Source organism: Sinohyriopsis cumingii, chromosome 15 (assembly GCF_028554795.1).
Source record: "Sinohyriopsis cumingii isolate HCF-2022 chromosome 15, ASM2855479v2, whole genome shotgun sequence".
Lineage (NCBI taxonomy): Eukaryota > Metazoa > Mollusca > Bivalvia > Unionida > Unionidae > Sinohyriopsis > Sinohyriopsis cumingii.
The window spans coordinates 140,078,985-140,094,757 of record NC_142975.1 but is presented as its reverse complement, the minus strand read 5'-3'; the positions used below and the strand labels follow the sequence as shown (position 1 = coordinate 140,094,757).

At 35.3% G+C, this 15,773-nt stretch overlaps 1 protein-coding gene across 1 annotated transcript in view; it reads left to right on the top strand.

The window, feature by feature from the left end:
• LOC149782910 (putative aminopeptidase NPEPL1) overlaps window positions 1-15,773 on the top strand; it is a 50,727-nt gene that overhangs the window by 14,536 nt on the left and 20,418 nt on the right. The window contains exons 6-8 of the mRNA XM_089934466.1: window positions 1,572-1,714; window positions 6,720-6,797; window positions 11,384-11,484. Of these exons, the coding sequence (XP_089790592.1) occupies window positions 1,572-1,714; window positions 6,720-6,797; window positions 11,384-11,484 (322 nt within the window). The remainder of the gene's footprint in view (window positions 1-1,571; window positions 1,715-6,719; window positions 6,798-11,383; window positions 11,485-15,773) is intronic.

The window sequence follows — 15,773 nt, the reverse complement described above, 5'->3', positions numbered from 1 at the left end:
GGTAGCTCACCTAGGCAGGCCTCTATGTATATTGAAGTCGAGTCCCTTAGATGATTATTAGAGAGAAACTTTATATGCTGAGCTACCATGGCTCCTGTGAACCTGGGTGGCCAAGTGGTTTAAAGCTCTTCCCTTTACTGATCACAGCCATCTCACCTCAGTCCACGTTTGGTTGAATCTCAGGCTCAGCTATTGTGGGTATATGAGAAAGCTGCCAGTATCTTTCCATGGGTCAATGGTTCTTACTGGGGTTTCTCTCAAGCTTGTCCTGTACCTCATGTTCTTCCTGTACCAGTTACACTGGTCACCATGTATAGTCTATCTTGTGCTGAGAAATGGCGTTAAATGCAAAGCAGCAATAACAACAATAACAAACAATGGCTCACTAAAAGTAAAATTTAATCTTTGTCATAATATCTAAATGCTTTTATGTCTATTCTTTTATGTTAATGCCTTCAGTAATTTCTTTTTATTTGTTTATCCCAAATATAATGATGCTTTATTTTGTTATCATTATGTGTTATCTTTCACTAGTTGATGTTACCCATTCAGTTTCATAATGAGGAAGTAATGCAACTTGAATTTGTCCAATATGAAGGTGATCATCCATTTTGATTTATTGTCAAGCCTGCCTTGCTGCAAGCCAGAAATAGTGATCACTTTGGCATTCAGGGCCGTGCTGGACTCTATTATTTGGGTGAAATGACTTCTCTCCACAGCCGGAATAGATTGAAGTTGAAAAAAATGTAAAAAGTTCAGTTTTTTATGTTGTCACTTTAATCTTTTGTTTTTGCATATTTTCATGTCAGATGAATAAAACACTGAAAATACTATTGAAACTTTATAAAAATATTAAAGCTTGTCTTATTTTACTTTGTATAACATAGCTACAGCAACCTTGAAAGAGGTCATAGTCATATATTGGCACCAGTTTCCATTGTAAAAGTTTTCATATACTTATTGGATTAAATGATGGCACTGGATGCATCAACTGAGTCATATTTACTCCAATTGGGTGGCATACTCTTTTTTTTCACTTGTGTTTTCAAGGATCATGTGTGAATTTTCAGTTGGAAATCACTTGATAGCAGTGTAGTTTCAGGTATTTATGGTATTTAAATTAGCACTAGAATTAATTGCATAACATGAAACATATTTTTCTAACTCTCCACTGTTCCCTTTGAAGGGAATATTTATACAGCCAGGTCATACAAAAGACAAAAAAAAAAAATGGTACTAGCAGCTAGCTTGCTTGGTGTTCAGCATTAAGAGGATGGTGTTAGGACTGGTTGGCCTGGTGTCAGGATAATGTGACTGGGTTGAAATGATGCTACATGTCTGTGGCATGATGCTCCAGTGCTACACATCACTATAAAATCTGCCACATGGCAGACATCATAGCGATATGACTGGAAAAGTTTTAAAGCTATGTTTAAAATCCAAACCACACACATAAAAAGCAAGTCATAGCCACCTTGATGGTACTCAATTTATAGGATGTGACTCAGTATTCCCAATATATTTAGCATACAAATTTGGCAATTGCAGTTGTTAACATTTCCTATTTTCAGGTATCTACAATGTTGGGAAGGCAGCAGTCAATGCCCCAGCTCTTGCAGTACTCAGCCATAAACCAGAGGGTGCCAAACGAACCATAGCTTGGGTTGGGAAGGGCATTGTCTTTGATACTGGTGGCCTCTGTATTAAAGCAAAGGTAAATACCAGGCTTATTAGTCATGAAACTGTTTGAACCAAAAGAATTTGGACTAAAAACCCTAAACATAAAAAATTTATATACTTAATATACTTAAATGTGAAATATAGAGACTTACTGACAAAATAATTTTCGAACTCCAGTTGAGTCATAATGAACACTTATAAAAATGGTACTAACAGCTTCATTGCTTGGTGCTCAGCATTAAGAGTTTGGTGTTAGGACTGGTTGGCCTTTTATCAGGATAATGTGACTGGATGGGACATAATGATGCTACATGTCTTTGGCATGATACCTGAGTGCTAGACATCACTATAAACTGCCACCCTGCAGATATTGTTGCAACATGACTCAGATTGTTAAATCTACATTAAAAATCCAGAAACACAACACATATGTGAAAAATAAATCCTTATATTATCACATGTGAAAAATATATCCTTATTGTTTCACATGTGAAAACATTTCCCATCATGCTGTGCAATGCTTGATTTTATGTGCCTGCAAAAGTTGTGCCTGCAACAAAAAATGAGTATTTTGTGATCTAGAACAAATAAATAGAAACTGCTTTACATTTCAGACATGGAAAGTAATCTTTGATAAAGTAATTTGACCAGATGTCTCTTTTAAGTTATTTCCCCTTACTTCCTCGACAACAACAAATAACCCACTCTGACATATTGCTGAGTCAAACTTGCTTTTTTTCAGATAGGGTTAAATTGTTTACAAAATGACGAAAATGTAATTTACAGATTAATTCAAATAAATCCTACTGCTTTCTTAAGTTACATATATTTATATAATCAGCCTATGAAAGTGAGGTGAATTTACAAAAAGGGGATTAAGTGAGCATGTTGTGTCAAAGAGTGAGCTTATTCTTCTAAATTTTGATTCACACTGCTCTGGTGGCCAAGTGGTTAGAGCATCTGACTTGGATGTGGGAGGTCGCAGGTTTGAAACCTGGCCAAGTTGTACTAAAGACTTATAAAAATGGTACTAGCAGCTACCTCGCTTGGTGCTCAGCATCAAGAGGTTAGTGTTGGCCTGGTGTCAGGATAATGTGACTGGGTTGGACATCATGCTACATGTCTGCGGCATGATGCCCCAGTGCTAGACATCACTTTAAACTGTCACACTGCAGACATCATAGCCATATGACTGAATTTTTGTAAAAAGCTACGTTAAAAATCCAAATCACACACACACACACAAATCCAAATCACACACACAGACACAACTTTGATTCTGGAGGAAGTTTGATATATAACAAGAAGAAATGTTTCTTTTCTTTGGCACACGTTAAAATATGTTTTTGGTACTATATGATGAAATATATCTGGTGTTAATGTAGGAAAAGAAAAATACCTCTGTATACTTAGATTTTTTACAGTGAGCTTTTAATATGATCTTACATCATCTGGTGTCATGCATTGTCCATCGGTATTAGATATTTTCATTTCCACAAAAAATGCCAAACCATTTTGGGCCAAACTTCATATGAATATTTCTCAGGATGTGGTTGATCAGAATTGCATTCTGGGTGGCTTTCCTAGAAGTGTTGTAGCTTTCATAACAATCAAAGTGGTAAACCCATTTTCAGCCTCTCCAGAACAGCTGAACTAGTTTGGATCAAACTTGGTAGGAATGGGAACTTTATTAAAATTGTGCTTGGTGTGGCAAATTTATTAAAATTTTGTTTGTTGTGTATCCAAACAGTGGTGTGGTTTCTCCTTTTAATAAAAACCTGATATGTCCCAAATCCAGCCCTAAAGACAAATATTTGCCTTCTGTAGATACCATATAGACAAAGGGAATTAAATCTAGCTTATTACCTCCCCTTACCATCGCTAGGTGTCGTCCATTTTTAAACTTTGCTTCCATATAGAACACAGTACGGAATAAGCCTTCTGTTTAATCCCAGTCATAGTGTTTGAAATGCTATCCATCCATTAAAAAATTTGAATGTATTTGGATTAAGATTCATTTATAAATGGTTAGTATACATTATTTCTTTTTTAACTTAGTGGACATTTAGCTTGCAGGGTGAGTGAGTTACATGACCTTTCAATTCACCTGACTATCTTCTTCAGTTCTGATCAGATGGTTGGTTTGATGATCCTCATGACATAACCAGGCTTCATGGCGAGGAACCAGTTACCTTCAGTGGGCAACCAATCACCATATACTCCCTCTGGTCTACAGATAAGCTGAGAGTAACAGCTGTGTAAGATCCTGTTCACACACTCAGGCACCACTTGAAGCACACATAAGTTGTGGCAACTGCAAACAACTCTTTCTTGTGCCTTAAGTGGGTTACATGCTTGGAATACTCTGACGTCTCAGAGATCAAAGTTGCCTCATGAAGATTTCAGCTCCTGAAATTAGAGTAATTTCTGAGAGCCTCATATTTGAAACCAATGTTTCAATCAGAGACATCATAGAAGTTGTTTGCTGAAATGCAGAGTCAACCTTCTTGAGCTTCTATCTTGGTGATTTAGTTTTGCAGAGACAGTACCTGAATCTGGTGGGTCCAGATGATCACCAGAGCTAATTAAATCAGTACAGCATCACCAGTAAATTTTGACAATGAGAAGATTTCTGTAATCATCTTCTTTGCATGATAGGTTGTGTTGCTTTAGGCAGGAGAATGGATTATCCTTCACATGGGGAATCCAATCTTTCCCTAAAAGGATGCCCAAGGAAGCTCTGTATTCCCTCCACCTACTCTTCTAATGTTAATGTGATTGGGGGGTGTATTCAAAGAAGAAAGCAAGTTTTATATGAATGCTAAACTGATCACATTACTTGAAGACCCTTCCAACCACCCTGCTATGAGAGCAGTCTTGTTGGTGGTTCACTGGTAACCCCTAGCAGGGGTTAGGGGAGGTAATAGGCAAGAGTTAGTGCCCTATGTATAATATTGGCACAAAAGACGAATTTTCATCTTTTAGTAGGGCTGGATTCTTGTGGTACAGGCTTATGGCCCTGATGTTTATGTTATTGAGTGAGTATTCTTGGAGAAACATAATTTACTACAACATTTGCTTTTGGGTGTAAAATCCAGTTTTTGACTTCTGTAATGGTTTAATATGACAGGAATGTTTGTTAGGTCATGCGTGTTATCAGAATTTTTGGGCAGCTCTGCTAACAGTGGTGTGGCCTTCATAGAAACCAAATGGAACACTTGGTATGAATGTTGTTTTGGACATACTCAGTCAGAATTGTGACCAGATTGGCTCTCCTTGGTAGCAATGATTTTAAAGACATACTTTACCTGAGTTGTGTTCAGAGTGATTTACATAGTAGCTGTGTGGCTTACACAGCAACTGCATGGAAAGCCAATTTTCACTATCTTCTCTGGAACATCAGTGTGACAGTTAGTAGGAAAGTTTAATGGGATACAGTCTAGTAGAATTTTGTTTGAGCTGGTTTCTTGGGACTAGTATTCATAAAAATCAGGTGCACCTGTTTGTAACTTCTTTTCTAGCCAGCTATCTACTGTTTTGTCAAGTCCATTTTGTTCAAACTTGGTAGAATGTTCCTTATGATATGCTTTGTCAAAATTATTTTTGTTGCAACTTCCAAACTAATGGTGTGGCATTCATAGCAACCAGGTGGAAAACATACAGATATAAAAAAATATGACTTTCTCTTCAAAACTGACATACCCTAACAGACTAAATGTGAAAAATGAAAAGTAAAGGGAGCTATTTATTATACTACCCACAATGTCTGTATTTGGTGTACTAGCAGCTACCTGAGAAGGTGCTAACTTTGTGTTCAAGTTGTACATTCTTGGTTAAGTTTTTGTGTTTAGTAAGGTTTTTTGCACCTGTTATGCCAATGTTTATAACTGAAATCATGTAACTTGTGATTAGATGCATCTTGGCAAGTGCTGCACCCTCATCACATGTCATTTATTCCTTCATTTACTTTGCATTTCTGGTTTAATTCTCAAGCTTTGATCATGCTGGAATGATCAAACTAAATGAGTATATGTATATCTATTAGTATCACACCCTATAAACAAAAGGTCAGTGTGACCTATATTTAACATTTTACATTTTTAAGTTTTCATACTTAGCTCTTGATAATTATTAGCATCCTGTTATACATCGAATCATTAAGCTTGGTGAGGTGAATCATCTTGGTGTGTACTACACCTGTATCACAAAAGTAGGTCACCATGACACATTTATAATGCTTAAATATCTAGTTAAATTTGGCATGCTTAAATCATTGAACTAGATGATATTTTACCATACCCATTAAAAGGTCACTACAGATCATTCATATCTCACCTCTATCCACATGGTTTTGAGTCTCATCACAGCCAAAGTAGGTACATATAAAAGCTTGCCAGTAGTTTCCTATCTTTGATGATCTATCCTGGGTTTTCCTGGCTTCTTCCTGTGCATGATATACTGGCCACCTTCTATAACCTATCATGTGCAGAAAATTTCATAAAATGCCACAAATATTATCCTTTAGGTCAAGGTCATAGCTAAATATTTTAAGGTTTCTTTTGTATTTGCTTTCTATTATAAAAGCTGTTGAAACACAGGAATAAATAATGGTACAATGTGCTTCTAAGTTTGATAGCATCTCATGTATCACATTCAAGATATTTTATCTTCATGGTCAAGGTCACAAATGAATTTTTTTTTCTTCTTCCCTTTTCTGCACTTTTCTTTTTCTGCCTTTAGAGATAGGGCAGTGCCACTTGTTGTTTTTTTTTGAAGTTCTGCCCAGTAACTTCACAGCTCTATCTTAAAGGTCATTGATTTTATTGTCAAGGTGTTTTACCTCAACATGGTAACTGGGGACAAAGATTCACTGAATCTGTTTGTTTATTTTGCTTTTGCTTCATTTATAAATTAATATTGTATTGAATAAACTCCAAGATTGCTACTGAGCTATAAAATGTTTTATGAATTAAATTCTAAATGTGGAAGATCAAGTATGCAACAAAAAATTTAAGCTTAAAAATTTCTTGTTTGTTCAGGCTGGGATGTGTGGCATGAAAAGGGATTGTGGAGGTGCTGCAGCAATTTTAGGTGCCTTCTACCTAGCTGTGAAATCGGTAAGTACTGATTGTAGCCCAGATTTGCTGCTTTCTTACTTTTGTTAAGATATGCCTGTGCCAAAGTGGCTTTCATTGTTACTTATGAAAAGAATTTACAATGTTGCAGTATTAAGGCTTTTTGAGAGACACCTTTCAATTAAACCTAAATTTTCAGGGGTCTCTACTGAAAAGGTATCAATGCTTGTGATATGGAATATTCATTATATCAATAAAGGAAGAGGTGATATATAGATGGATGGATACAGACAGACAGACATAACTATGATAGATAAGATCATGACAAGTATAACATACAATATTCAGTGCTTTTTACCTTTATTACCCATTTGATTTTGTGCTTTCTGTCAGTGAAGCCTTCCAACCCATTTGTTGGGTTGTGTTGACTCCTTAGTTAGAATGTTGGCCTTTTGAACAGAAGTATGGGGATTTGATTTCTGCCATTGGATCAGCTGTGTCCTTGTGCTAGGCACTTTACTCTGCATGCCTGAGTATAACATAACCTTAATGTGTTGCTGTGCCACAAAACAGCCAAAACCAAACAAAATTGTACCAATTGTTTGCTCTGTAATGCCTGTTCTATGTCACCTACGCCATTTGCCATTCACAAGGCATAACCCATGTTATATGTGGTTTTAGGCATAGTTATATATTACCTCCATTATCTACCTGGAGACTTAAGGCTAACTTGGCAAGTCCCAATGATGTGACCTTTATACACTTATTAGTGGATATGTTCAATTAGCATACATCATACATTAGCATACATCATATACTTTGGTCAACTGACTGTACTGCTTGGTTGGAAATTAATTGATGCAAACATACACATTTTAGAAGCATGCCCATCTGGCTGTAACTTTTGTTGAAATTATCCTGTTGAATTTGGTGGATTTCCATCAGACTGCCCCATATGTGGAGGGGTTAGGTGGGGTTGTTTAAACTTTAGATGGGTTGTCATTGATGACAGATTTTGGATCTGGCAGTAACTCTATTATAGATTACCATCTTACATAACAAGATGTTTGACATGGAATATAACATTAATTTAAATAAAAATCAATTCATCTTTGCTTTTTGTCAAAGAAAAAAGAACTTTTATTAGATTTACGATTTATAATCCTGGCTACCAGCCTGTAATATAGTGATATAAACAAAGAACAAGTCTATCAACCAAAATACACATATATGTATAGACATAATGCATTAGAGTAGCAGGAAATTCTATCTCCCTCCCCCCTTGCACACTCTGATCCTGGGGTCCCCTTCCAATAAAAAGGACAAATTGTTGCATGTATAATGAAAATTGTAGGCCCCAACAGGACCTACTCCCCCCCCCCCCAGTTGTATGGTATTACTTGGCAGATTGATATGATTTGCCAACCCTTACAATTTTACTTAAGTCTTATGTAATTGACCCTTAAAATACAGACATGACAGAATAAAAGCACAAATTATGGAAATACAATTGTTCACAGTAAAATCTGGATACTGGCTTGTGTCTTTGATTTGGACCAGGGTTTCATATTAGCTTCAGTGAAATTGGTCATGGAACCAGACTAATTTTACCAGAGCACCTCAGATACTTTACAAGGTTTGTCTAAATATTTTTCTCTATGCTATTGTTAATCTTAACAACAAAAAATGCATGATACTCATCTTCTACAAATAATAGATTATTGTGATAACAAAAATAACACCAATGATATGAAGCAGTAATACCATTGTCTATCAGTCTATATAAAAATATGTAACACACCATGTTAGTTTGTCACATTCTTCAAGGGCAACATAATTATTCATATTACATGAGACACATATATATTGTTTACAGGAATGACTTTGAATATTTTTAGTACGTTCTGCATGCATACATACCTCAATAGAATCAGCACATAATATAGGTTTTACTATAGTATGTTATACCTTAAGCAGTCTTCATAACTAAAGTACTTAAATTTCCATGAATAATGCAAGAAAGACGCGACATATTTAGTACTCTGCTAATGTCTCTTTAGTCTCCATCAAAGATAATTCAATGTAAACACAAGATTTATATACTTGCAATTAGTGCCCTGATCAATATTATTTTTCAGTTAGTGCCCTGATCAATATTATTTTTCATAATTTCTTAAAGGTTTTCCGTTGCAAAAGACCATTATTTTGTTTTATCCAAGTTAACCACCATTCCAGTAGCATTACAAAAGTATTCTGTTACTTGTATCTGTTGTTGCAGTGTTATCACTGTATCAGTGCTTCATCAACAAAATATAATAGTGCTAATAGATCAGGGAGATTTTCTCACATAACAATACATCTACCACAATTTTCTCTCATGTGTCCATGGATAGGCATTAGTCTTTAGGACTACACAAATTTCACTTTTTTCCACATGTCCATTGGACAAGACATGTCCATTGGACAAGTAAAGACTTTGTATTTTAACTATTTTATACCTTTTTGACTTTGTCTTGCCTACCTTTATGGGGATATATAAAACTTATTTAGCATTGTATAGCATGGATTGTGCTGATGTGTCATTAAATGTGTCATTAAACTCTGTACATTCATACAGACATTAATACAGCCATCATTTTGCAACTTTGTTAGTGTTCCTAAAATAAAACAAGGCATGGGAACAAGTTTGTATACATATTTATGAGGATACTTATTTTCATTTACCATATAAAAACACAAGTATCATCTTGGCATTAATTGAATGGTCATTCAGATTAATCTTCTCTTTCTTCATTCATTGATTTATGTAGACATTTGGCATTGCTGAAAGGTGTTTGCTTTACTGTTTTACTTCTTTACAGCAATGTGCTTTGACAGCAAGCACATGTCTAGTCATCCTTAAAATTGCTGAACTAAATAACTGATCCCAATTTTGATGATTGGGTACTGAAATAAGTATCAGCCAAATAATTAAAAGATTCATGTTGTCTTTATACTAAGACAATGTTGCATATAGGATCAAAAGAGCATGGAACACTGCATCCCCCACCCTCCAAATTTTAGGAACACAACATTTTAGAGGGACAAATGAAAATAATTATACATAATGCACTAATGGTGCTATAAAAATGAGATAATCTTGATTTATTTAACAGTTTCACTACCTTAATTTTGTGGCCTGCACTGTGCTATCATATTTTCTTTGGAAACTTGATTTTTGCAATAAAAGTTTATTACGCGCTCAAGTAACTCAAGAAAACATTAACATTTTTAAATATCTGGTGAACCTGAAATGAGCTACACTGTGAAATTTTTCCATTCTGGATATTACTCTCATTAGACTTAAGTGTATACTCATTATTTACCAACATTTATAATAATAAGTACATACGTTGTCTGAATTACTAATGAATCGTTATCAATTTAATTTCATTTGTCATTATTTCAGCCTCAAGATAAATTAAGCCTTTCTTGTGGTAAGGGTGACTTTAACATAAAAAATATGGTAAACTAATGGCCATCAAACACTTTACATTTGCAACTCGGCCAATTACTAGAAACCTTGAATGTTTTTATTGCCAGGTACATTCTTTTAAAATAGATATTCAGTGCCACCTTACAGTTTTTTTCACCTTTTGTGACTTTGGCCATTGCTAGTGCCAACAGAGGCAAGGGTGGACATCCACTAATGAAAAGTTTAGGATGTGTTTTCGATTTTTATTCCCAAATGAAAAAGTGTTGCTGCACATTGTCTAGATTTGAGGGGTCCCAAAAATTGCCAGAAACCCGTGAGCCCATGCTCAATGTGCAACATTGTTAAGACAGTGTAAAAAAAAATCTGAATGAATTGGTTTTTTAAACTGAACACGTTTTGTATGACCTTGCATTGAATAAGAATGACTGTTAGTGTGCACTGGAGCATCCTTAGGATGACAGATCTAAGAGTGAAATGTCAGGGTCATAAGGTTAATTATTGTTTAGGTTTTTGAGAGATTTATGAAGTGGTCTTTTCTTCTGTTTCCATAAAAAAGATTTTGCACATCAAATGAAAAAAGGATATGGAACATATTTAACAGTTGGTATTGGGTTGGTTGAAAGGTCAGTGGTCAAGGTCGAGAGGTTGTTAGGGTGTAACTAAGGCCACAACAACAATGTTGCAAGTTAGGCAATAAATGAACATATTTTGTAGGAAAGTAATATAGAAAGACAGGGTTTTTATATTGTCTTGTTCCATACAAATTGTAGAAGACTATATGTGTCTAAATGATTTGTTATAGTTACACATTTAAGACCTATTTGTTTTAAACCATAGCTTATTTAGTTTTTAATTATGTATATTCATGCTTCAATACTTTAAATTCTAGAATATAAAAAAATCAAAGAAAGATTATACAAACATGTATGGTGTTATTGTGATATACCTATACAGCACACGATTGTAAAAGTTTTAAGTGAGCTTTGATTTTGTGCCACCCTTGATTTTCTGTTCTTTTCCTATTTGCATAAAAATGGGCAAAATAGTTCTGGTTAAAAGACAGTTTCATTGTTTTGAAAGAAGTCAGCAGTATAAAATGAGGTTACAATGTTCAGTGACTGACTATTCACTTGACTGTTTTTGCATATTGTAGGGTTTTCAGGACAATTTACATGCTGTGTTTTGTCTTGCTGAAAATGCGGTTGGTCCCAGTGCTTTGAGGCCAGATGACATCATCACTCTCTACTCAGGAAAGTAAGTTACTTAGCAGAAGTTTTTGTCTGTGCCAATCTTCTTATTAGTGGTGAAACGATATATTAATCTATTGATACTTTTTCCATATCAATATCCATACCGATATAAGAGGTGAAGAATTAAGACAAATAATACTTACCCTATACAACTTCCTTTAATCTTCAGCAGTTGTGAATAATTATTGTTTGCCTTTTCATTTTTTAAATTGAGAATTCATTTGTAACAGCCATAGCAGGAACTCATTTCTGGCATTAAAAAAAGTGACAACTATTTACAACACTTTCTCATCATTTACAAATAAACAGATGCAAGGTGGCAACCCTGCCAGTTCCATGCTGATTATTTTATGCTGTCATCATACTCAGCCACCTATTACATATACCAGAATAAAGAAGAAATTCCAGACTTGTTCCCTGTGTATAATTTAAGTACTTTACTGATCATTTAATAACCACATTATGTGAAGTTTTTCTGCTGCTTCACATCTTGTCTACTGGCATCATTCGGCCATGTGTACCCTCCAAACAGAACTTATCAGCAAGGATCAGAGCGATGCATCTGTAATTGGGAATAGTGGAGTTATTCAGATTAGTAACACATGCATGAAAGTACATACTGACCTCAGACTGACCTAAACAGGGCCAGGTTTTCAAATGAAAAGTAATATATTGAGTAATATATTGAGTAATATATTGAGTACAATGTACACAAGTTGTGCTGGTAAATTTGCAGACCTGTGTCATTGTTTTGATGCCAGTGTATGTACAACCTTATCTATTGATATACATGTGCAACTTGATTATTTGTGAAGCTAAGCAGAATTTGTGAGTTCCAGATGGCTATTTATCAGCAGAGAAATTTCAGGCACTCCTAGCTGATCAAATTTCATTACATGTGGGCTTGATTGTTACCCCAAGTTGAATCTTGAAAAGCCACAAACATGTGTTTGGTGCATTGATGTCTTGTTGGATACTTGTTAGCCATGTAATCTGCCCCTGAGTGACTTATAGTCTGAGATAAGCACAAGAAACAACAGCACTGACATTGTTCCAGACTACATAAACAGCAACAAATGGTGTTCTATGGTCAATGAAGGATTAGCTTCGGTATCCACAGTGTTAATGTTGTAGATACAACTTGACCAGTATTGGAATGAGACGTCAGATTTTCAGGAATATCTAACAAACTTGGTAGCCCACCTCTTTGCTTTTCTACAAACTAAAGTCATATTCCTTTAGTCAGACTTTATCTACTCTGTTGGTTTTTTATAATAAATTAAAATTCTGACAGAAGCAATAAACCATTTTTTAAAATTCCATTGACCTACAATTCAGTCGGTTGGAATGTGATGGAAGCCTGGAATGCAGAACTGGTTTTTAGGATAACAAGTATCTTGAATGAAATGCAGCTGGCTAAACACTTTATTCAATTTTAGTATGTTTTCTATCCATTTCATTAGAGAAACATCCTCCAACTTAAATCCAATTTTGGCATTGCTGGCTTCCATCTGGTGAGTCTATTAATAGTTGTGGCAATGTCAACATTGTCAAGAATTGCTTGGATTTCCTTTCCATTAATGGAAGAATGTGCTACTGTTGAACAATGCCAGTGATGTCATTGTAAACAGATCCAGCATCAGCAGGATAAGGGGTATTGTTGGTCTGTATCAGTTGTTCCTAGTTTTCAAGAAGGCCTCACCATGAAGAAAATAACAAGACTTGTTCTGCACTTGTAATTCTATTTTTATTGGCCTGAAGTACCTAGCTTGGTACAAGTATTACTCAGAATCTTTGGTGGTGTGATCTACCCTGACAAATGCACCCATGGCCCATGCAGGATCAAGTGTATCTTAGTCTTTGCTAATTTTATTTACACATTATTTCATCTAATACCTTTTATGAGACAACCATAATTTTTTTCCAGTGCCAATTTGGTAATCACTAAATCCAATATACATTGTTGAGCAGCTTAATTGATGTTTTCACAAACATGAGCTGGAATTTATGCTGTCGATGTAAGTGCAGCTGCCTTTGGTGGTGCTCAAGTCACTAATTGTCATAGATCTTGAATTCATTTGACTGTCTGCACTCAAAGATTTTTCAGCCAATAAACTGTAATTCTTTTAATGCTATCAACAGCTCACATTGCAACTTATTTACTGATCGGTGCAGTGAAGATAAAGCTGTGAGAATATTTGTTGTAACTGTAAACAATCCCTGAAAAACATAATCAAGCCAATTTCCGTAATATGTCCTTTAATGGGTTTTCTCAAGTTAACAACATGTACTAGTATTACACATCCACATAAAACTGTCATTTTATTTAAATATCAGGTTGATCTTTTATGTACATTTGCATTATCAAGGTCTCCTCGCACAGGTCCAACATATTCCCATCCTAGTCCAAAAGGTTAAAATAGATATGTTCCAACTAGCCATTGTGACATGGACGATACACTAGTGCTGCGGGAGTAACTGATGTAATATTAATGGGTGTCTCAGACGGGCAAATCCAAATAATATATAAACCTGCAAAGCTTGTGTTGTCAAGGTTAAAACTTCATAACCACCACCAATGGTGCCACAGGTCAGATTAACCTGAGTCATGGTGTTGTACCGGATAATGTCTGGTACAAAATTGTTACTGGTACCATCAGGTCCTGCACTCAAAATTTATTGATATGCAGGAATCTCAACAATATCTTCTCAGCAACAACAGTGGAATATCAGCCTCGTACACTGGAGTTTTGACCAAGATTGCAGAGCTGAGTGTGGGTTGGTGTACGTGTACAAAGAAAGATTTCCTATGGATGGTTTGATGTGAGGACCCCCAACAAAGTTCATCAGGCTTATCTTTTGTTTTTCTCACATGATTGAGTACGTGGGCACACAAACAAGTATGCATTATAACTATGCTACCATTAGATACAAACAGCAGAGCTGTCAATGTCTAAAAATTCAGCAAGTGTCAAATGTGCTTAAACATATTTACACACACAAGTGCATCTGGGGAAAGAATTTCTCTGAGGTATTGATGCACTGTTAACAAAACATATGGCGCAGTTTCATGTTGGTCATGTTAATATACCATGTCTGGGGTGCTAGTGCCCTGGGTGCCATATAACATTGGTGGCTCAGTGTGCTTGTCACATCTGATTACAGTGTAACAAAACCCACATGGGACTTGTTTAGCAGCTTGCATCATATTGGTTTAAACCCTAGGAGCATCCACAGAATGTTAAGACATTCAAAGTCTGCATATTTGATAAATGTTGACTTCAGTTTTTGTTGCACTGCTGTAAAATAAAGAATGTTTTTGCCAGGTTCTGGCATAATCGTACACTGCGGCTTTTTGCTGATTCCACTACTGTAAAGTTATGCTCATCTAGTTGTTGTTGGATACTACATACATCCATGCAACATCTGCATGCAGATTTTGTATCCTTGTGATGTACTTTCTATGTTGGTAGACAATTTGTGGGAATTGATTTATCCACATATAATGGTACCGTGACTAAACTGTGCAACAGCAACAAATTAATATTAAACAGCTTGCAGGCCTTATTCCAAATAAATACATTTATGGCAATGTCAGGATTAAGTCACTCATACTTACTAATGTCAGTAACTTTTACAGGAAATTCTATTTCACCCAGGTATTGTCATTATTTTCTAAGATGGTTTTGATTATCAGTTGCTAGATGCAATGTACACAAAAGTCCCCATTCAGAATATCAATTTTCATCATTTTTCATGTCATAACTGCTCACTGCAGAATACATTCTGGTGTTGGAATGTAACTTGACCTGTGGAAAGGATTTAACAAAAACTTCCATGCATATATCTACAGTCCATCCCGAGCCTGCATTAGTGAATTTTTTCAATGTCTTAAGAATCCTTGCAAAAGCTTTATCGATTATATCATTAATGGCATCACAAGCGTCATAAATTATATCATTAATGGTATCAAAAGCCTCATCGATTATATTAATTAATGGCATCACAAGCTTCATTCATCTATTATATAATTAATGGTATCAAAAGCCTCATCGATTATATCATTAATGGTATCAAAAGCTTCATCGATTATATCATTAATGGTATCAAAAGCCTCATTGATTGTATCATTAATGGTATCAAAAACTTCATTGATTATATCATTAATGGTATCAAAAGCCTCATCGATTATATCATTAATGGTATCAAAAGCTTCATCGATTATATCATTAATGGTATCAAAAGCCTCATTGATTGTATCATTAATGGTATCAAAAGCTTCATCGATTATAT